Below are 19,686 nucleotides of genomic sequence, written 5' to 3' on the forward strand. Positions count from 1 at the left end.
GTTTTCTGGTAGGTTTCCCCATATTGCTGGTTGTGTTTAAAGTTTATGCAGTAAAAAAAGTAAATAACTGAACATGTATGGTGCAGTTTAAAGTGAGATTTCAACAGAGCTCTCCCGGCTGCCGCCTACTCCGCCATTAGTCAACCCGGAAGTCAAGCGGTAAATTTAAGACAGGTTTTGCTTTGGAGCTTGCAGTTAATTGTGAGTTGTGAATTTTTTTGAAATATGTAGTCTATAAAACAGTGAAAAATGTCTGTCACAGTTTTGACATCTTCACATTTGAGTAGCAAAAACAACATTTTTTTCAGCCTTTGGTCGATCAACAAATGTGTTGGCAGACATTTCAGCGTTGAACGGCGCGGCTGTCATCTTCTCACGGATACATTTCAGCAGCTGTGGCTCCTGCAGTGGCAATTAACACGCTGTCAGACTGTCACTAATTGAAATTTATTTCCACGTCTCATCCTGTCAAACGGTGCCGATTCCCTCTACAGGGAGCCTGATAAGCGGCGGTCCCTCTGGAGGGTTCGTTCAAACTTAATCATGAACCTGAAGGTCAAACTAATGAGAGCTGCAGATCACAAAGAGCTCGAGCCCACAGAGGGAAGACAGAATTTGACACAGATCGAAAGGCTTGGAAGGAGTCAAAGTGTTTGCTTAAGTGAAGCTGATATGGAGAGACTGGGCTCCATCTCACTGAGTACTAATCTCGGTCGCACTGCTGTTTGTGTCTAGAAATAGTGCACAAGGAGGAGTATTTTTTTACCGATTATGTGGGTGTTTATAATCCTCCTGTGGGCATAGAATTCAGCTGGTGATGGTGTGTTTTTTTTTTTTTTTTGTTCTTGTCTGTGTGTCTGAAGCTTTACCAGCATTATATAATGTTTGGTGGTTTCTAAGCAGATGGTGCTGTGGAATCATAAACCCAACCTTAGTTGTTGTGCTCTTGGTCTCCTGCGCCGCTCGACAAATATGATAATGGACGCGGCTATACTTTGGGATTTTTCAGAAAGTCCGGCCTGAAGCGCACACACAAATACAGAATGGATGTCAAGTCGGAAGACGGGGAGCAGCACTGCTGAGTCCGCCATTTTGATTCGGACTGAAATCCTCCTGAATTATTCAATGGATTGCCGTGAAATTCTGCAGAGGCTTTCATGGTTGCCGGAGGATGAATCTAGTGATTTATGGTGATCTTTCTGACTTTTCTCAAACTGCACCACCACAAGGGTGGGTTAGGGTTAACCCTATATAGACATACAGATGTTCATGTTCCTCAGAAGAATACCTGCAGTAGCTTTTAGCGATTGCCAAATTTTCATCTAGTACCATTATCAGGTCAAAATTTGAATATGTCCAATTTGCTTCTGACTTCACAACAACAGTGTCAGTAGTACTTTGTTGGCACAGCCTCTCCTTTTCTTTGAATGAAGAAAACCTCCACCAGACAGTCGAGGTAGGGGTGGTGCAGCTGAACTTGGCTATTGTTAATTTTCAACTCTTGTTCGCCAGGTGGACGTTTAATGAGGAGCCTAATTATTCAGTCAGGAAAACAAACAAAAAAGCAAGTTTTAAATCTTTAAAACACATTTTACTTCATGTTTTGAAGTATAACTGGCAGTTTCAATTCAATGGATGCAACATGTCCCTTTTGGTATAATGCAAGTAAATGCATTTTAATTTTTGTATAGTAGCTGCTAGAACAGTTTAGTATGACAGTTAGTATGTAGAACAATTAGTAGAACTTTAGGGCGCAGCTTGTGTTTGGCACTAAATTGCAAATGTTAGCATGCCAGCAGCAGGCTAGATGGTGAATATACTAAACAAAGTTTCAGCTTGTTGGCATTATCAGTGTGAACTTGTTTCTGGGCTGTTAGCATTCGGCTCAAAACAGGGCTGTTGCTATCTACAAACAGCTTCACACAGACCGAGCTGGTAATGTGGCTGTAAACTCTCGTTGAAAGGACTTTCTGGAAAAAAAAATGCTTTAATGAGGCTGCCTGTCCAATATACAGCATTAACATATATATTGACTTGTAAATTCTTTGAACAATACTCACCTGTACAATACTCACCTGTATCTGACAGTTTTATGTCAGTCCGAGTGTGTGAGTGAGGACATGCAGATGGTTTCTGTCATGTTTCGTGATGTTTAATACGCTGTAAGACCTACAGTGTTGCCTGTGAGACTCCAATGAATGGCTCTTTTCAGCATCTGTTACTCTGTGTGTTTGTCTGTGTGGTTTACAGGCATGACTCCTGCTGAGCCCAGATGGGTAATGGTGCTGAATATGGTGCCATTCACCGCCACACACACTTAAACACACACGGGTGGCACACAGATGAGGGGTTGTAGTGTCGAGGTATCTGACCACATCCTGCATGTTTCTCCTCCAGAGATCCTCCAACCACCTCGGCTCTCCCCTTACGCTCATTCAGCAACTTTTGGCTTCAAACACTGCTCAGCACTGACTGCTGCTTTGTTGTGCTGAGAAGTGAAGCTCAGATTGGGTCAAGTTTAAAGGCTACACCTTTAGACACACCAAGGTTTTTAATGACGGTTTTTATTGCTAAAGGCAGGGTTGGTCACAAGCAAAAGTAGCTAAACGAATCTCAGAATGTACTTTACATTCTTATCAGAGAGCCACTTGGTTTTGTAAGCAAAGCAGCTTGATATAAAGACAGACTCTGTTTGACCCTGGACTCTTTTACACTCCTGTGTGGTCCCAGTGTGGGGTAGGGTCAGGGTTAACCCTGCTGTCTAAAGTGTCAGCCTTGTCCCTGGAAAGACACAGTCTGAGCAAATTTTTCTCTCCGGCTCAGCACTTGTCAGTGCCGACAAGATCCATGCTGAGAAACCAAAACCCCCTTTGTGTTAAACTCGGAGCAGCCACAGTCATCGCCTAACACTGAATTTGCTGCGGTAAAGAGAGGAATGTGGAGCGGTTGAGAGAAAATGAATGCTAGTCCGAGTCATAACATGTATTTTCCCTCTATAATTTGTTGTTTTCTTTTTGTCTTCAGTTTCCGTATGCAGCCCCTCCACCTCAGGAACCAGTAAAGACGCTACGAAGCCTTATAAACATTCGAAAGGACACGCTGCGGCTCGTAAGGTCGGTCCACCTGACTTATTCGCGGTAACCCTTCAACTGAGCTGTTTGTCTAATTTAATATCCGCAGAGGTGTTTTTAATACTGGGCCTGTCAAATGTCAAATCATGTTTTTTTCCAGGTCAGACTTATTTTTAAGTGTTGCGTATGCCATCCGATTACAAAACTGAAGCCAGAAATAAAAGCACAGCGTGTCCCTGAACCTGAAAACAGAACACGCAGATAAACGAGAATAATCATCCAGTACTAAACTACTTCTAACGTTGATTCAGTCCTCTGCCTCAGATTATTGAATTTAAGCCTGAAGCACTTACATATTTTCTGTTTTTAATCTCCTGACTATTTCCAGGTGCAGCGAAGAGCTGAAGCTGCCGGGCGACGAGGCGGCGGGAAAGAACAGAGCGTGCTACAACGTGGAGTTTACCTTTGACGCTGACACACAGGTGGCCATCACCATCTACTACCAGGCCATAGAGGAGTTTCACAATGGAGTGCCAGTGTAAGTGGAAGTACATTTTCTGATGAAAAAAGCACACTGGATGTTCAATTTACTGATGTCTGCATTGATATATAACAAAGCACCTAGTTTCAGTCAGTGGAATTTGTCTGTTTTACTGTCGTCTGTGTCTTAGAATCACATCTGCATTGATGTGTGTGCTGATTTTTATTTATTTATTTGTTAAACTGTCACTTGAGATGAGCACAAATTACTCTGACTGATCTTGAAAATGTGTGACTTTTGGCATAATATTCTATGAGATGTTTGCTGCTGCTGCTGCTGCGGTTTGTCTTCAAAAGCTGTCGTGCTTTTTTCTCAAAAGACTTGAGACTGATCCATATTAAATACAGTTTCTTTTTACTACTAGAAATTCCATGTTTGTGCCATCGCTTACAAACCTCACACCAAGCGTGGACTTGTGTTACATTACATGAAATGATCCCAGTGAGATCTGCGCGGTCAGTGGAGATGTAGGCTCAGTTTCCCAGACATGGAAAACCAGAATCAAACCAAAATCAGTGGAGACCATCATTTAATTTTTCTTTTAGTCTAAGATAAAGCTTTATCTTTGCCAGGGAAATTGGCTGTTAAAGTTTTGGAAGTACAAAGATTTGGGGTCTGAAATCGGTATTAGCAGCCAAAGTTTAGGTATCATCTGAGGAGAAAAAGTTGAATTGTTGCATCCATAAACAAAACAAGATGGTAACTATAGAGGTTGGTGTCAAAGAGGAAACTGCAGTCTTAAATATTCATACAGATGCTCACAAGTTATGCCAACATGGTCTTGCATAACACATTTTATGTGTCAGTATATGAATATCCTGCATAAAGAGCTGTCTCCGATTCTGTTTCTGTCATGACAGGATGCAGGATGTGAGCAGATGTTGCCCACAGCATCCCGCACTTTACACAGAATAAGATTTATTCAAATAAGACTCCCCCTCTCTGGTTTACTGCTCAGAAAAAAACAATTAATTGTAGTAACTGCTGAGAGCCTGTTGTGCCTAGAAATGTGAAGCACCCACGCATCAGCTGCAGCAGACAGAAGCAGCCTGTTCTTGGTGCTGATTAGCGCCTGTGTTGTGTTTATTGCAGTTACCTGCCACAGGACAGCTCACTGCAGTCTGAGACGGTGCACTTCAAGAGGGGAGTCTGCCAGCAGTTCTGTCTGCCCTCGCACACCGTCAACCTCAGTGAATGGGCCGACGATGAGGTAGGCGTCTCGTATCATCATTGTTGAACCACACGCCTGCCTGCTTGAGGTCCAACAACATCTGCAGTGTTTTTTTTTTCTTTCCTCAGCTGCTGTTTGATACGGACAAGGAGATTTTCCCCATGGTGGTGCAGGCAGTCGTCGATGAGGGAGAAGGTGAGCCGCTGTGTTTTATCATAGCCTGATGTGAAAGTACAGCAGCAGAATTACAAGCAAAGATGTGTCCACCACCGTTTTATCTTTGCAGAGCATTTGGGCCACTCTCACATACTGCTGGCTACATTTGAAAAGGTAAGAAAGAGTGAGATCGTGTTATTGCTCTGAGATCAGACCAAAACAATGAAACAGTTAATATACTGTCACTTTTCCAGCCAGAATACCCAAATTTGCAGGAACCTGCTTACAAAAATGGAAATTTTCTCCCTTTCTCTCTTTCACGTCTCATTAAATTTACCCTCTTTGGGTTTTGGGTGACAGTGTAGAGGCATGTAAACAAGGCCTTGATTGCGATTTGCTGCATTTAATTGCGATTTGCAGTGTAACTGTCATAACAGCAGAGCTATACTGATTAAAGTATTGCAAAAGTTTTGCTGTTTCTGTGATGACTGCTGCAGTTTCCAAGGGGGTATTTATTTTCAGAAAATATTAATAGTAATTGGTTTATTTGGAATTTTTCTTCCATTTTGCACCATGAACAACATTTAAAGGACAGGTTTACAGGTATTTTGACACAGGTTTTGCTCAATATAAACATTTCGCAGTCTGGCGATTAAATGGATTATGTCCTCTGTCACTTGTGACAGAGGACATAATCCACAGTCCTAAAAATATAACCCTAACCCTATCTTAGGTTAAACTCCAGCAGTCGTGTTGTAATCACATGAAGCGGGTATTCTCCACAGTTAACGGTCTTGTTTAAGTTCCCTGTTTGTGTTTCTCTGGATTGGCAGAAAGAATGTGTCCTCCTTTGCTTATCTTGTAAAATGCATCAGGAAGTAATCTTTTAACAGCCGATATAGACAAGAACATTGATAGCAGCTTGTAAAAACCTGCTTTACTGTTCATAGAAGCACCTGACTACTGTTTTAAAACCAGAATTGTCCTTTCAGCTAAACATTATGGTGACCAAAATAATGTCAAAATATCAGAATATACAGAATATGGCTTGTTGGCTAGTGCAGTCCATCTTCTAGACCAACCCTGATATGACAGAGAGGGGTAGTATGTATTGTATGTTTTATCTAACCCTACAACTGTTGCTCTTTTCTTTAGCACATGGACGAGAGCTACTGTGTGAAGCCTCTGAAGCAGAAACAAGTGGTGAATACACCTCGAATACACTACTAACCGGTCATTTGTACACTTTTGAAAGACAAAGAGACACCAAAGCTTTATTTCCCCCTTGAACATTACACCTGGCACCTGAGACCAGCTGCCTTTATTCTTCACTGCATTCCCTTTTTCCCAGGTGGATGGTGTGAGCTACCTGCTGCAGGAGATCTATGGGATAGAGAACAAATACAACAGTCAGGAATCAAAGGTTAGGTGTCCCCCTAACCACTACAAGCGCTTCAGTCGTCTTTGAGCGCATCACAAGTGACATGGAAGTGAAGTAAAACAGATCAGTGTAACTGTCTGCCTTTGTAGTTCCACTTGAGGACCTTTGTAGTTCCTCTTGAGGAAATCTTTTTCTTCTTAACGATTTTTGTCCCCAGGTTGCTGACGACGAGATCAGCGACAACAGTGCGGAGTGTGTCGTTTGTTTGTCTGATGTGCGAGACACACTCATCCTACCATGCAGGCATCTGTGTCTCTGCAACGCCTGCGCAGACACGCTGCGCTACCAGGCCAACTGCTGCCCGATCTGCAGACTGCGTGAGTCCCAACCAGTTAAACAGTTTGTTCCCAAAATGAGACAAGTGGTTTTCACTGCCGGAAATAGTCCTTATGACTTACTTGTGATGCCCCCTTCTAAGGTTAAGGGAGTATTTAACAGTTCATTTAACAGTTCAAAAACAACAGTTACAGTGCTTTCAGAAATAGCATCTGATTTAGAACCATGTATTATGTACACTGAGAAGGATATTTACTCAAGACTTATAGCCTTTTAGGCCATAAACAGTCAAATTGTCATCATTTTCATTTATTAAAATGGAAGAAAAAAAGCACAGATGAAAACTGCGGGTTTGGCCTCATGCAGAACACAATATACAAGGAAGGAAAGTTGAACAATACCTGCTTCATCACGGCAGACTGAAAACTGCAACCAAAATTGAACATCTGAGACAAACAGGAATCTGCAGCATTGTTTTAACAGACACACAGCGGGACAGAGAAAACTTGTCTCTTAAGCTAAAAAAACTTCATTTTTCCTTCTAGAGAATGACTTTATGCAAAATCAAACTGCAGCTCTGGTAATCTGCGACAGGTTCAGCAAAGAGTGTTTAATGACAGTCCAAAATAAATGATGGCAGGTTCTTATGATTCCCCGTACAACTATAGATTGCACAGTTTCTTACAGACTCTTTTTCATGCTTTGAGAAATGTCTTTATTTCTCCTGTTAATAAATGTATGGATTAATCAAATCTGTCATAAATACTGTCACTTATTTTCCTTAAAGCATTCAGAGCTCTGCTTCAGATCCGAGCAATGAGGAAGAAACTCAGTCCTCTGTCACCCACCAGCTTTAACCCTGTCATCACTTCCCAGACCTCCGACTCAGAGGAACACTCGGTGAGACGGAACTTGCATCTGAATGTCTGTAGAAGAACGATCATTCCTGATCACACTAAACTCACATTCACCGTGTGCTGTTGTCCTTGCAGGCGTCGGAGCACATCCCTCCAGGCTACGAGGCGGTGTCTCTCCTGGAAGCACTGAACGGACCCCTCAACGCCTCCTCGGTGGCTCCTCCTCCTGCTCTCCACTCTGGTCCCAGCCACATCTCCGGAGCGCTTCCTCCCTACAGCAGCGAGCCCCATCCAGCACCGGCCCGCTCCCTCTCCCCTCTGGACCACTCCAACTCCAGTCAGGGACTCAAGAAGAGTGCTTCAAAGTGAGTCTGCCTTGCTCAGAGAGAGTGTTGGTGACAGTTGGTGCTCGTGTTCAGCAGGAAAGGGTTAGTGAGACTGACTGCTTAGGACATTGTCGACTTGTGATTTGTGCTGCTGTTAGATTCGAAGTTACTACATCCAGAAGTGAAGACAGTTTATTTTCTCACAAAAGAGCAAAACTGTGGAGTAAACAGCTCCATTTTTGTCTAGATTTTCTGTCTACTTACAGAAGTTGCTATGGAAAGCCAAGTGCGCAGAGTATGAAATATTTTTATGTACCTATGATTAATGAAACATCAAAGATAAAATAATAAATCTTCTGCATAGAATTTAACACAGAAAGAAGTAAGTTCTGTGCAATGCTGTCAGGACTGTTTGGTCCTAGTTTGTTCAGACTTGATAATATACAAACAAACAGTCGGCCTGCTGGGATCAGACTCACATTCGGCAGATGCTGCTCGACTGCCAGACAATTGAGCAAACCAGCAATAAGAGCGCAAAGGAAAAACACAAATGCGCAAGTTTCTGCAACTAATAAATACAGTGTCAGAAATATGATATTTTATGCTGGATTTTGAAATGGGTAAGCCAATTGTGATTATTCATCTCTATCTAGTGTTTACTGCAAACCGGTGCATCAAACCCATTTGCGTTACATTTTGTCGTATATTTTAGGTCACTTTCCCAGAATTCCTCTGTGCTTCCCGAGGAGGAGGATGACAAGTCTTGCAGTGAGTCGGAGGCCTGTCACCACAAACTCGTTGTGGACCAGCAGGAGGTCAGTGTGACAAAGAGAAGAAAATATATCATCTCAGTGTCGGATTTCTCCAGGTGCTGTGGGATTGTACACATTTGTTTGAGATCGTGTAGCGTTGTGCTCTCGTTGTGTTACAGTGTGGAGTGACTCCAGACAGCGAGAACTTGACTCTGTCCTCGTCTGGAGCCATCGACCAGTCGTCCTGCACCGGCACCCCGCTGTCCTCCACCATCACCTCCCCTGAAGGTACACACACATCCTAACCCTAACCCAGTGTTCATTATCTCTGAAATTTAGCATGAAAGCTTGAGGTGCAGTTTGAAGCCTTTTAACATAAATAAATCAGGAGCTTGCAACCACCTCAGCGTTTTATGTCGGTGCCACTGGATCGGATTTTATGGGAAATCTGCTGGATGGTTTTTCAGCACAAAACAGGAAGCGAGGACTGTTTTTGCAGCTGGATGAAAGGCTCAATGAAATAATGACTTCAAACATGTTTCTACAAAGCCAAGTGTTGTGTTGGCCAGGCCTCCAGTGCTGCTGACAAAGCTTTGGGGTAAAAAAGGGTATTTTGGGGGTAAATGATGTAAAAAAAAAAATAAAAAAATTACTGAGGTTTAGGTATATTAACCCTGTAAATATATCATGTCAAAAGACATGTCACTCATGTCTGTCTTGGGGACAAATCTGGAGCAAAAGGGCAATTAGCTTAGCTTAGCATAAAGACTGAAAGCAGATGGAAACGGGGAGCTTAAAGTTTATAAATGTGCCTGCAAGCTCCTTTTAATCCTTACGTATTACCATAGTATCTCTTGACTGTTGTGTTTGTGTTTTTAGAGGAATTGTCATGCCATCAACTTTAGCATGTCTGTTTAGAAGCACAGCCAGGCTAACTGTTGCCCTTCCACTGCCAGTGTTTATGCTAAGCTAGGCTAATAACGTCTTCCATTTTTAGCACGCACACAGACATTTAAAGTTTTGTAGCTCCTTTAATCTAACTCTCACAATGATAGGTAATGTGAATATTTCCTAAATGTTGAGAATTATGTTTAATCCTTTGAACCACAAGCAGTTTTTAGGTGTTTATTTGCTGTTTATTTGCATTTTCCACTGCCACATAAAGGTTCTGCACCTCTGTACAAACAAGACCAGCATGGCTCGAGGCACACACAATTCAAAAATATCATCCGTGCCGCATGTTAGAATCATAAATCTATATATAAATCTATATATAAACCATAAATCTATGCTGAATTTATGTTTTTATTTCACAAAAAATGTCAAATGAAATTAACATGGACAATATTTTTCCCACAGGAGTAAAATGGTTTATTTTACTACTTGCATTATTGATTGGTCTACATTTGCCTCCTCTGTGCTCTGTCTAAACACAGCCTGCAGTTCAACTCAGTTCAGCCAAAGAGTCCCAGAATTTTTGTCACGTAACTGTTAAGACAGCAGCTGAAACTGTCACAGTCGAAGCTTCACAGTTGATCGGTCGAGGACATTTCCTCACATTCCCTCCCCTCCCGCCCTCATGATAGGAATTTTTAACATAAAAGTAATTTTTATAAATTGTGCCGTCATATTCAGTTTTAATTGTTTTATTTTAGGAATTTGCAAAATGGTAAGGTGGAAGAGCTTGATTGCAGACAGTATTTTGCTCCACCTGAAGCTTGAAGAAACGTTTCCGATGATTAGCTTTCCTCCCAAATACCGCGACGCACCCATTTTTATCAAAACCACTTCTGTAAGAACTTTAAATCACTCTTGTGACAGGGTTAGGGTTAGGATTCTTAAAAAGCCATTTGGGTACAGTCTAATTTATACAAAATGAGTTTTTGTCTCCAATGAAGAGTTGTTGTTTTTTCCTTCAGTTGTCATTAATGCTGTCAGTGTCACTCTGCCTTGTTCAACATGCTTCATAGAGAAAAAGAAATAGTAGTGTGGAAATGTTCATAATACTCTGTGTCTCATTACACCGCAACTTCTGAATGGTCACAGGAGAATCTTATCAGAATTTACAATTTCCGATCTGAGAAATTTGTCTTTTGTGTAGTCTGGTCAGAGCAGAGTGATTTTGACAAAACACCATACTTTTAGGCTCAGATTTAGTTGTTTCCCAACCAACGGTCATCTCACATAAGTAATACAAGAACCATTGGAAAGATCAAAATCTAGCTTCTAACCCTGATAAATTGAACCATTGTGCCGTTTTTTGTTAAGACACCATTACTTACAACCTAACCCTAACCCTAAAACTGATCTTTTCACTGATTTATTCACTCTCCTAATAATCTATTTAGGTTTTCTGCTGTTATCTTTGAGAGAGAAGGGATCATTTTTCATTCCAAACTGGTGGAAATGTCACCTGGCAGCCAAAGGGTTTAGAAAACATGATATAAAATCATCCAAACCCCGAGTCGGACCGTGATGTGTGTCTTTGTCTATCTGTCAGACCCAGTGAGCAGCAGCCTGGCCCAGTCAGTGATGTCCATGGCCTCGTCCCACTCGCAGCACTCCCACATCAGCACTGACACCATGTCCTCCATGTCAGGGTCCTACCTGGCCGGGGCCGAAGGCGAACCTCGGGGGGACGATGGTGGAGAGGTGGAGGGCCAGGAGAACCAGGACGCCCCCATGGAGAGCCGAGGACTGTCGCAGCAGCAGGATGGGGTGAGGATGAGGAGAAATTAGCAGCGCAGTGTTGTAATTTTGTCATCTCACTATCAACTTTGGATCTCTTGTTTCATTCAGGAGTTTTCCAAGGAGCCAAAGGAACAAAAATACTCAGTTGCTGTAGAGGAACAGGACTCAGAGGTGACTAGCTCCCTGATGTTTGCTGAGCAGGGTGTGACAGATTCAGCTGCTGTCATTAAAGCTGTACTAATTTACTTTTAAGTTTTACAAAGCGATTTTTCTGTTTTTCTCAGGGAAATGATGTCACTGAAGAGGACTGCTCCTCCCCATCTAATGGGAAAGGTAACTATGGTAACCATCTCTCACCTTTCACCCCTGACATCCCACCTCCTTTTGCATTTGTTGCTCTCAGGCCATGAGAAAAAGAAATACACCCTTTCATACAAACTAAGTGGTTGATCTGTCAGTAGATCTTTTTGAATCATGGCTGAGTAATGACACCCCTTTCAAAATAAAGGCATCCTATGTCAGTTATTGTCCTCTAGATGGGGCAGTCCCTTTCAAAACGCATGCAGTGTCGCTGAGACCACAACATGCAGCATCTGAACTGGAGTGAATGGCTTCTCATGCAGAACGTGTGCACCAGAAACCTGATCTAAGGTGGTCTGATCTACATCACATTGAGGGCTGAGCTAATGACATCTAAAGACATTACAAATTTTGTCCATCGGGGATGCTCTGATGTGATAAAATTACTGATTAGACTAATGCTGCAGTCATTATATCATCATCAAGTTCACTAATGATTGAACCGGTGCTGGATATAACAAGAGTTAGAAATCTGATTCTAACATGAATTAAAATATTTATTTTAGCATGTTAAAAAAATCAAGTTTTGGGTCAGAAGTGGACTTTTAAGTTGCCCCCGTAGACTCACAGGACCTTTAAGGCAGATTTTATGGTTCAAATTGTGTACTGAATAGCATTGAAAACCCCTCCTCGCCCTCTGATGCTGCAAATGTTTTAACGTAAACAGTAGCCCACAACAGCCAAATAAAACAACTTGGGCATTACTGTGGGAAGAGATTTACCTCCCCTGTCAGTCAATCAGAGGTCCAGCCCCTGAATTGTTCTGCTGCTGATGGAGGAGGTAGTAATTCTGAGTGACTTTTATTTATTTGCTCGTCTGATTTTACAAGCATTCTTTCCTCATTCTGAATTTAATGGCTGGTAATGAGTGATAAATATTTCCCAATCGATCAGGAAGGAAACTAGCAGCTACAGACATCCTGTGTTGTTCAGATGAGCTTCTGCTGTGCACAACACTACTCACCTGCATCTGCACGATCTGCACTTTTATGTGAATACCTGTGTATACAACATGTATGTTTTTGTGTTGTACTGTTTGAAGTGTGTCCTGTTTTTGCTCACAAAGCTGTGCGGTCTGCATTTGCTGTTTTCAGCTGCTGCATCATGAAGCTGCGACATGCTCCACCTGCACTGCTGCTGAGCGCTGTTTGTGTGTCTATGAGAGCAGTGGAGAGAAAGTGTTGTGTTGTTTGTTCAGAGTGTGAGTCCTGTCCTTGAAGAGAACACAAGGTCACCTTTCATCAGACAACAGTTTGATATGTAAATCAGTTGTTGTGAAACACCCTCTGAGCTGCTTAATGACCTTTCAGTTCTCTAGGAGACGAGTGGACCTGTGCTGCCTGACAGACTGTGAATGAGCACACGCACTGTAGGATGTATGTTTGCACGCACACGCGTGTGCATCTGCACCAGCGCTGCCAGACAGCTTCTGAATGTGCACTGTCTGTGTCTCTGTGCTGAGCTGCCAATCATCCAGTCATCTCTGCCACTTCCTTTTTATTAACTCTCAGAATCAGGTCTGCTGCATGCATGAGCAGTTATTGAACATGTCAGTATTTATTAAGTGGCCATGCTGGAAAAGGCACAACCATCATCCACACACTTGTTTTTATATTGTCGTCTCATTTGTCACCTTATCTAATTAGCGAGAAAACAGACACCAAAAACACAAACATTCATTCACTCCAGTGTGTCGTACTAATGTGGCAGCAAACACTGAGCTGAGTGACAGCAAGAGAATTAAAAGCGAAATGACAGGTAATTTTAGGCGAAGAGGTTTTGTGCAAATGACTAAAGTTAATGTAAATGACTAAAGTTAATGACACAATGTTACATCATTTTAGCGAACCATCTGACTCTAAATGAGACCAGTTTAATTGAACAAAAAGCAAGAAAGTTGGCGAGGAAAAGCTAAAAATACATAATAAATAGACATGTGGTGCAAATCCGAGAATTTTCTTCAAATGGTAACTATAATTAATATAGGAGCCAAAACAAACTTAACTCAAACCTTACCGAGTTATCAGTTTTTGAAGAAAAAGATGTCCAGGTAAATTAAGGATAAATTATCACACTGATAAAAAGAAAAAAAAATCTAAATCATATCTTTGTGTTTATTGATTTGAAGCAGTTTCTACAAAAACTGGAAATATGTGAAAACATTTCTGACAAATATACGTCACATCGCTCCATATGGTGACAGTACACCTTTTTTTTTCAATACAGAATCTTAAATTTATTCCGCAGATTATGTTGTTTGTGTAAATCCTTCCTTAAGAAAGTCACAAAGTGCTGTACAGACACCAGGTCACCTGTTGTTCTCCTGCATTTTCTTTCAGCAGCACATAAATTATTTCAATCAAACAAATTATTATGCAAATGAAAGTGCAAATTTGTATGAATTGTACATAGAAAAAAGATAAATTTCTGCTGCTGTTTGGATGAAAAACTACAGATTTTGATAGCCCAAACTGTTTTTCTTTTTGCAACATTTTCTGTTCAAGTCAGAGCTCACCTTTTGAATTACAGCTCTTCAAAAGTCACATTTTTTCAGCTCTGCATTGTCACTCTGTTTGAAAATCGCTGGATTTGATTATATATATTGTAGAAGCAGCTTTTATCTCCAACAATCAGCCCACAGTCAGGATCACTAAAAGAACGTCAGAAACCAGTGAGCCAGCCTCCCTTTAAAGCTGATGTTATTTATTATTGCCATTCTAGCATGCCCCCCCCTCCCCCGCCCGCTGTGCCTGGCTGCTCTTGTTTGACCTTTGCCCTCGCTTGCAGGTGGGCGGCCCAGGTGTCCAGAGTTGGCCAATAACAATCAGGGTGTCGCCCTCTGTGACACGCCCTCTTTGGGGTTGGATAATGAGCAGGCTCCCGACAGCCGATTCACTGGTGAGTGGCAACCTCTGGAACATGGACCAGTGAGAGCTGTGTGGGAGGGTGAGGAGAGGTCCAAGAGGAGTGCACCAGTATTCCTGACCCATTAGCTTCATATGTTAACGTGCTAATGTAAAGTCAAGCGAGGCAGAAATGAAAAAAGCCAACTAGAATTTCCACAATTCAGCGATCAGAGAGGATGTTTTGTAGCATGATGATCCAGAGCCTTCCTTCTTGTCTTCATCCTTACCCTTTGATGTTGTGGTGCTTCATTGCTTCTGTGCACTCTCTCCCTCCTCTCCCCTGTTGACAAAGCCCTGGTGTGTTTTTAGCTTGACACTGAGGATAGTATGAATCCTGTTGTGTGTCTGACGGGTGACTTCTGCATGCCGTGTTCTCTGTTTGTGCGAGAGAGAAACAATCTGGTCTTTCCCAAATGTTGAAGTTCATGTTCAGTGTCTGCCAGCTCCGAGCCGCTTTGCCAAACATCTGCAAGTCGTTTTTCACCCTCCATCCTCCCTCCTGTCCTCCTGAATCCCAGCTCTCTGCTTCAGGGAGCTGCTGTGATCAGAGCTAAAGGTTATTTAATCCTGTGGAGTCCTGGTTGCTTTCGCTTCACTTTGTTTAGCACCTTTTAAACCATCCATATTCCACATGTCATGTATACTTTCTGTTAGTCTATACTGTGTATACTGCCTATTAGTCTCATTTCTTATTTTTTCAATTTAATGAAGTATAAAACTGCCAGGAACCCATGGTACATGACATGTAAAAAGTCAACAAATCTTGAATTTTAATATCGCAAAATATTATAAAAGATCAAGTGCAATTGAATAATATCAAGATTCACAAACATGTAAGAAATGGAACCTATTTAACCCTATGTCTGAGGTCACCACTGTCAGCTGAGCTTGTAAAGAAGTCATTTTGTGTTCAAACTTGCTCCACAGCCTTTAGCTCTGCATCATTCGGACTCTTCCCCTCTCAAACCCTAACCCCATTCCCTCCAATCCACATGACCCAGTTGGTGTCTAACGGTGGACGTTGTGTGACGTGTTTTCTATTCGTGTCGTAAACGTGTTCTGTTATCTCTCTGTTTCTCTCCTTTTTCCCCTCATTATTCCTCACATCCTCTGCTGTCTTTCCTTGGGCATTTTCCTTCCTTCCTCTCTCTTCTTTCTGCCTCTCTTCTTCTTCTTCTTCTTCTCCTCTTTCTTTTTTCCTCCTTTCGCTTTCTTTCGGATGGACAGATGAGGAGTCGTGCCCAGTGCACATTGAGGACTAGGTATGGAGTTATGGTTAGATGGAAGATCAGACACCAAGGTTACAAACTGCAGATGGTTCTGCACTTCATATTTATGCATCAAAACAATCACCCTTGTGTTGTTCTTATTTTAACTGCCTATGGTCATGCACATTAACTTCAGATTGTGTTTTAAATAATATTAAGCCATAATACATCGTTGGAAGTGTCATATTTAAATTTGTAACGTCAGTCTCAGCTCCGGATCCACTTTGTACTATTTTTTGCAATGCTTACACAACGGTTCAATAAATGAGGGAGTTGTCATTCAGATGTTGTATATTGCTCACATTCTTAATAATTCTTTTCTTTCTCTCGTTCTCTTGTTGAATATGTTTAACTGCAGGAGAAAGGGTCAAATAACACAAATCTTTCAAATGGACCTGGCAATGTAACTTGGTCAAAATTCAATTTAAAAATCTTCGACAACATAATTTTCATTACTTAATTCAGGTAAAGACTTTACAAAGTTATTAAGGATGTCCCAATCAAAGTTTTTGACCCCGATCAAAGTCATTTATAATTCAGTATTTGCTGGAACTCGATATCATTTTCCTACATCAACACTCTTCATCAGCGGAGCCTGCTTTAGAGTGACCAGTTTCCATGTTGGCAGAGAGTATTCATGTAGATATTTACCAAGTGAAGTGGCACCATGACAAAGTCTTCTGTTATGCTTAGTGACATCCAGCCAGGGACTGTGTTTCTGTGCTCCAGTAGCACATGTAACATCTTTCTTGATTGGGATGCAAACATGGAAAATTTGCCTCTTTTTTCCCCCTTCAAATCCATTAGATTACAGTCCCTGTTGATCTGGCCAGTGGTGGTTTAATGTTTCAGCTCTGAGAGTGTTGGAGGCAACAACCCTCCACTTTTCAGTAGAAGAACAGAAGGTGAATTGGTGTATCCGTTTACAGAGGAGCCAATTAAACTATGATTGTTTCAATAAAGAAGTTAGGAAATTATTGCTACCATGATCTGGTTTCAAGCTGCTCACAGCAAGAACGGCATAGGTTAGGGTTAGGACCAAGAGTGAACAAAACTGCTGTGTAGCAAATAGCTGTTGCTGAAGAAATGCTGATTAAACATAAGGATATATTATGTGAAAATCTTGTCATGTCATATGTTTTAAAATCATGTTCTTAGTAAACAAAATAAATAGAAACTCTTCCAGTTATAGCGACGACAGTTTTCATCATTGTGCACCAGTGTCACCAGAGCTGAAGAAATAAAGTGTGTCTCTGTGGCACAAACATAGGTTACAGTAATGCCCGGCAATATTAAATTTATGTCTTGGTATAAGTTCTTCCTGTGTCTTGGTGAAATATTTGCCAGACTAGATAGATAGACGGAGAGATGGATAGATAGATGGAGACATAGATGGATGGATAGACTATAGATAGACGGATAGATAGTCATCTAAAAGAAATATTAAAAAGAAACAGCAGCCAAAAAGAAATCCATGTACTGTTCAGTTTCATACATATTTAATCCTTAACTTGTTATATTCTAATTATTCTATATCATTGTTCCATGTTCTGCAGAGGGTGATAGACTTTTTACTTTTTGGACCAACACTGTTAAGAACATCAGCTTTAAAATGACTTGTGACAGATTAACCTTTTGAGTCATGCAATGCTTCCAAGACTCAAATCTTGCTGTTTTTCATTATCACTCACCACACATAAACAGGAATTAATACACATTTTGCAACTAATGATTAATTACCCATTAATCTACAAATTGTTTGTTCTGCAGTGAAATTAATAATTGTTTCGGTCAGAAAAAGCCAATAAAGGGGTCTTCCTGTGGATAATGGATGTATGGTAGCCAAAACAAAGCAAACTCAAACTTCCTCGAGTTATCAGTGTACTAGTTGGCGTACGTTACCATTTTTTGTGGAAAACAACAGCTAAGATGGGTAGAACTGTCGATTTAATCTAATAAAATGCAAATAACTGTCACACTGATGAAAAGATACTATTAAAATCGTATCATTCTGCTTCCTCAAGTCCAACAAAAATGCAATAAATCTGTACAAGGAAGAGGTTGAAACAAGAAGTTGTGATTAATTATCAGAATACTAGCCAGTCGCCTGCTGGATTAATCCACTAATCATTTCAGCTTTAAAGTGACCAGAAAATCGAAGCATGCAGCAGCTTTTCATCTGTATTTGGATACGATTTAATGGCGTAACCTTAGAGTTTCTTTTCGTCTTTGTCTCCTCCAGATCTGATGTACCTCGGGGGCTATAGGCCTGTTTTGGAGCCCCACCACGACTCCACCAGCAGCATCAACCTGGAGGAGGAGCAGGGGGCAGAGAACAGGGACGGCCAGAGTCCCAAACATCCCCGCCGTGGACCACTCATTGTGTAACCCTAACCCCAACACAAACTGTACCCGTCCAGACTGAGCTCTTCTTACCCTGCCATAGTGCTGCAACGCTGGATTCCGTCCTCACTGACCAGAGAAACATCCATCAACACCTCCTGGATTGACTGTCTTTGTTGGAACTTTAAAAAGAGGACTCACCCCTCCATCGTCTGTGCACTTTGATCTCACAGGACTTTCCTTGTTTTCTTGTCTGTGACCTAAACTTGTGGGAATGATTAGCCTACTGCTACATTATTATTTATTACCTGTAGGTTTAATGAGAGCTACGTATTGTGACACTATCTTTAGAAGAATACATGCTGCTGCTCCTTCTGTCCTTCCTATTACCAGCCAAGCAGTCAGGGGCTACCGTGATCGGCAATCGGATTTATTACTAGCTATCGTTTTCTTCTTCTTCTCTGTTATAAACTGTTTGTAGAACGAGTGGTCGGACATTTTGACACTAAACGTCAGCTCACACCGGACTACCTTACCTAGGGTTAGGGTTAGGTAGTCCTATGTTGACCCTCCTCCTCGGATCAGGGAGCTCCCATCTCGCATGCAGCTTTCCTCTCATCCCCGCTTTCGAAAACACGTCTGCCGAATGTGAATTCAGATGCGGTCGGACCTATACGGTGGTGGACGAGCTGAGAAACGGTGGCCAAAATAAACAGATGAACTTAATGTAAAACATAAAAACAACAACAACAAAACAAAGACGTCGCACAGAATGTAGGACTATGAACGTGGAACTTACAGAAGGGGAATGTACATCTAAAATCATCACCGAAACTGGAATTAAACACAAACTTTGATACTCACACACCCACTGTTACCATTTTTCTCCTCCCACAGCTTCATCTTAGCATGTCAGTGTTATTGTAGTGAAACTGGAGACCAACAAATAGCACCGAGCAATAAAGAAAACTGCATCTCCTCCTTTTTCTCCTGCACTAGGACGCTCATTTGCAGTTCAAACGATGACAAACTGTGTTTGCACTGGTCTGTTCTATTCAGACATTTCAGTGTTTTTTTTTTCTCATTTTATTTTAACGTTGCCATTATGAAGGGGTTTATTGTGAGAACAGCACCATACAGTGAATCTGAAAGCACTTAGATTTACACACTGTTGGCTGACATTTTGTTGGTCCTCATACTCCCCCGTTGTGATCATCCCGAGAGCCCTTTTCTTCTCGTTTGTGAAGCTTTTAGTTGTTTTGGTTTTGTATAACTTTAATGTGTATCTCACCTGTTGTTGATGTTTCTGTGTTTAAACACAGTGTTTTAATAAACACTGTGTCGTTTATTAGAATGTGGATAAAAATATGTGAAAGTTTTGTAAAGGTTTACAACGCTTGCGGCTCACATTACCAATAAAACCGAAAAGGGACGATATCAACATTTAATGCACTATTAGCTGATTCCTAGATGACACACTTTGTGGTGCATGAGACGATAGTAGAGTAAGCATGTTAGTCTAGGTCA

At 41.5% G+C, this 19,686-nt stretch overlaps 1 protein-coding gene across 8 annotated transcripts in view; it reads left to right on the plus strand.

Moving 5' to 3' along the window:
• The window catches only part of rnf157 (ring finger protein 157), a 30,914-nt gene extending 11,312 nt beyond the window's left edge, over positions 1 to 19,602 (plus strand). For 2 of the 8 annotated variants that reach the window (XM_023292241.3, XM_023292242.3), the window contains exons 3-19: positions 3,025 to 3,113; positions 3,460 to 3,609; positions 4,705 to 4,822; positions 4,912 to 4,978; positions 5,070 to 5,113; positions 6,095 to 6,142; positions 6,291 to 6,362; positions 6,538 to 6,697; positions 7,444 to 7,556; positions 7,649 to 7,878; positions 8,552 to 8,654; positions 8,771 to 8,879; positions 11,092 to 11,309; positions 11,391 to 11,453; positions 11,567 to 11,615; positions 14,430 to 14,540; positions 18,059 to 19,602. In XM_023292241.3, coding sequence (XP_023148009.1) covers positions 3,025 to 3,113; positions 3,460 to 3,609; positions 4,705 to 4,822; positions 4,912 to 4,978; positions 5,070 to 5,113; positions 6,095 to 6,142; positions 6,291 to 6,362; positions 6,538 to 6,697; positions 7,444 to 7,556; positions 7,649 to 7,878; positions 8,552 to 8,654; positions 8,771 to 8,879; positions 11,092 to 11,309; positions 11,391 to 11,453; positions 11,567 to 11,615; positions 14,430 to 14,540; positions 18,059 to 18,204 — 1,890 coding nt within the window. In that variant the 3' untranslated portion in view covers positions 18,205 to 19,602. Of the gene's footprint in view, positions 1 to 3,024; positions 3,114 to 3,459; positions 3,610 to 4,704; positions 4,823 to 4,911; positions 4,979 to 5,069; positions 5,114 to 6,094; positions 6,143 to 6,290; positions 6,363 to 6,537; positions 6,698 to 7,443; positions 7,557 to 7,648; positions 7,879 to 8,551; positions 8,655 to 8,770; positions 8,880 to 11,091; positions 11,310 to 11,390; positions 11,454 to 11,566; positions 11,616 to 14,429; positions 14,541 to 15,775; positions 15,849 to 18,058 lie in introns of all 8 variants that reach the window. The other 6 variants (XM_023292243.2, XM_035958149.2, XM_055004849.1 and 3 more) reach the window with 6 other exon arrangements.
• Positions 19,603 to 19,686: the final 84 nt, after the last annotated feature.

The sequence above is a fragment of the Amphiprion ocellaris genome, chromosome 18 (assembly GCF_022539595.1).
Source record: "Amphiprion ocellaris isolate individual 3 ecotype Okinawa chromosome 18, ASM2253959v1, whole genome shotgun sequence".
Taxonomy (NCBI): domain Eukaryota; kingdom Metazoa; phylum Chordata; class Actinopteri; family Pomacentridae; genus Amphiprion; species Amphiprion ocellaris.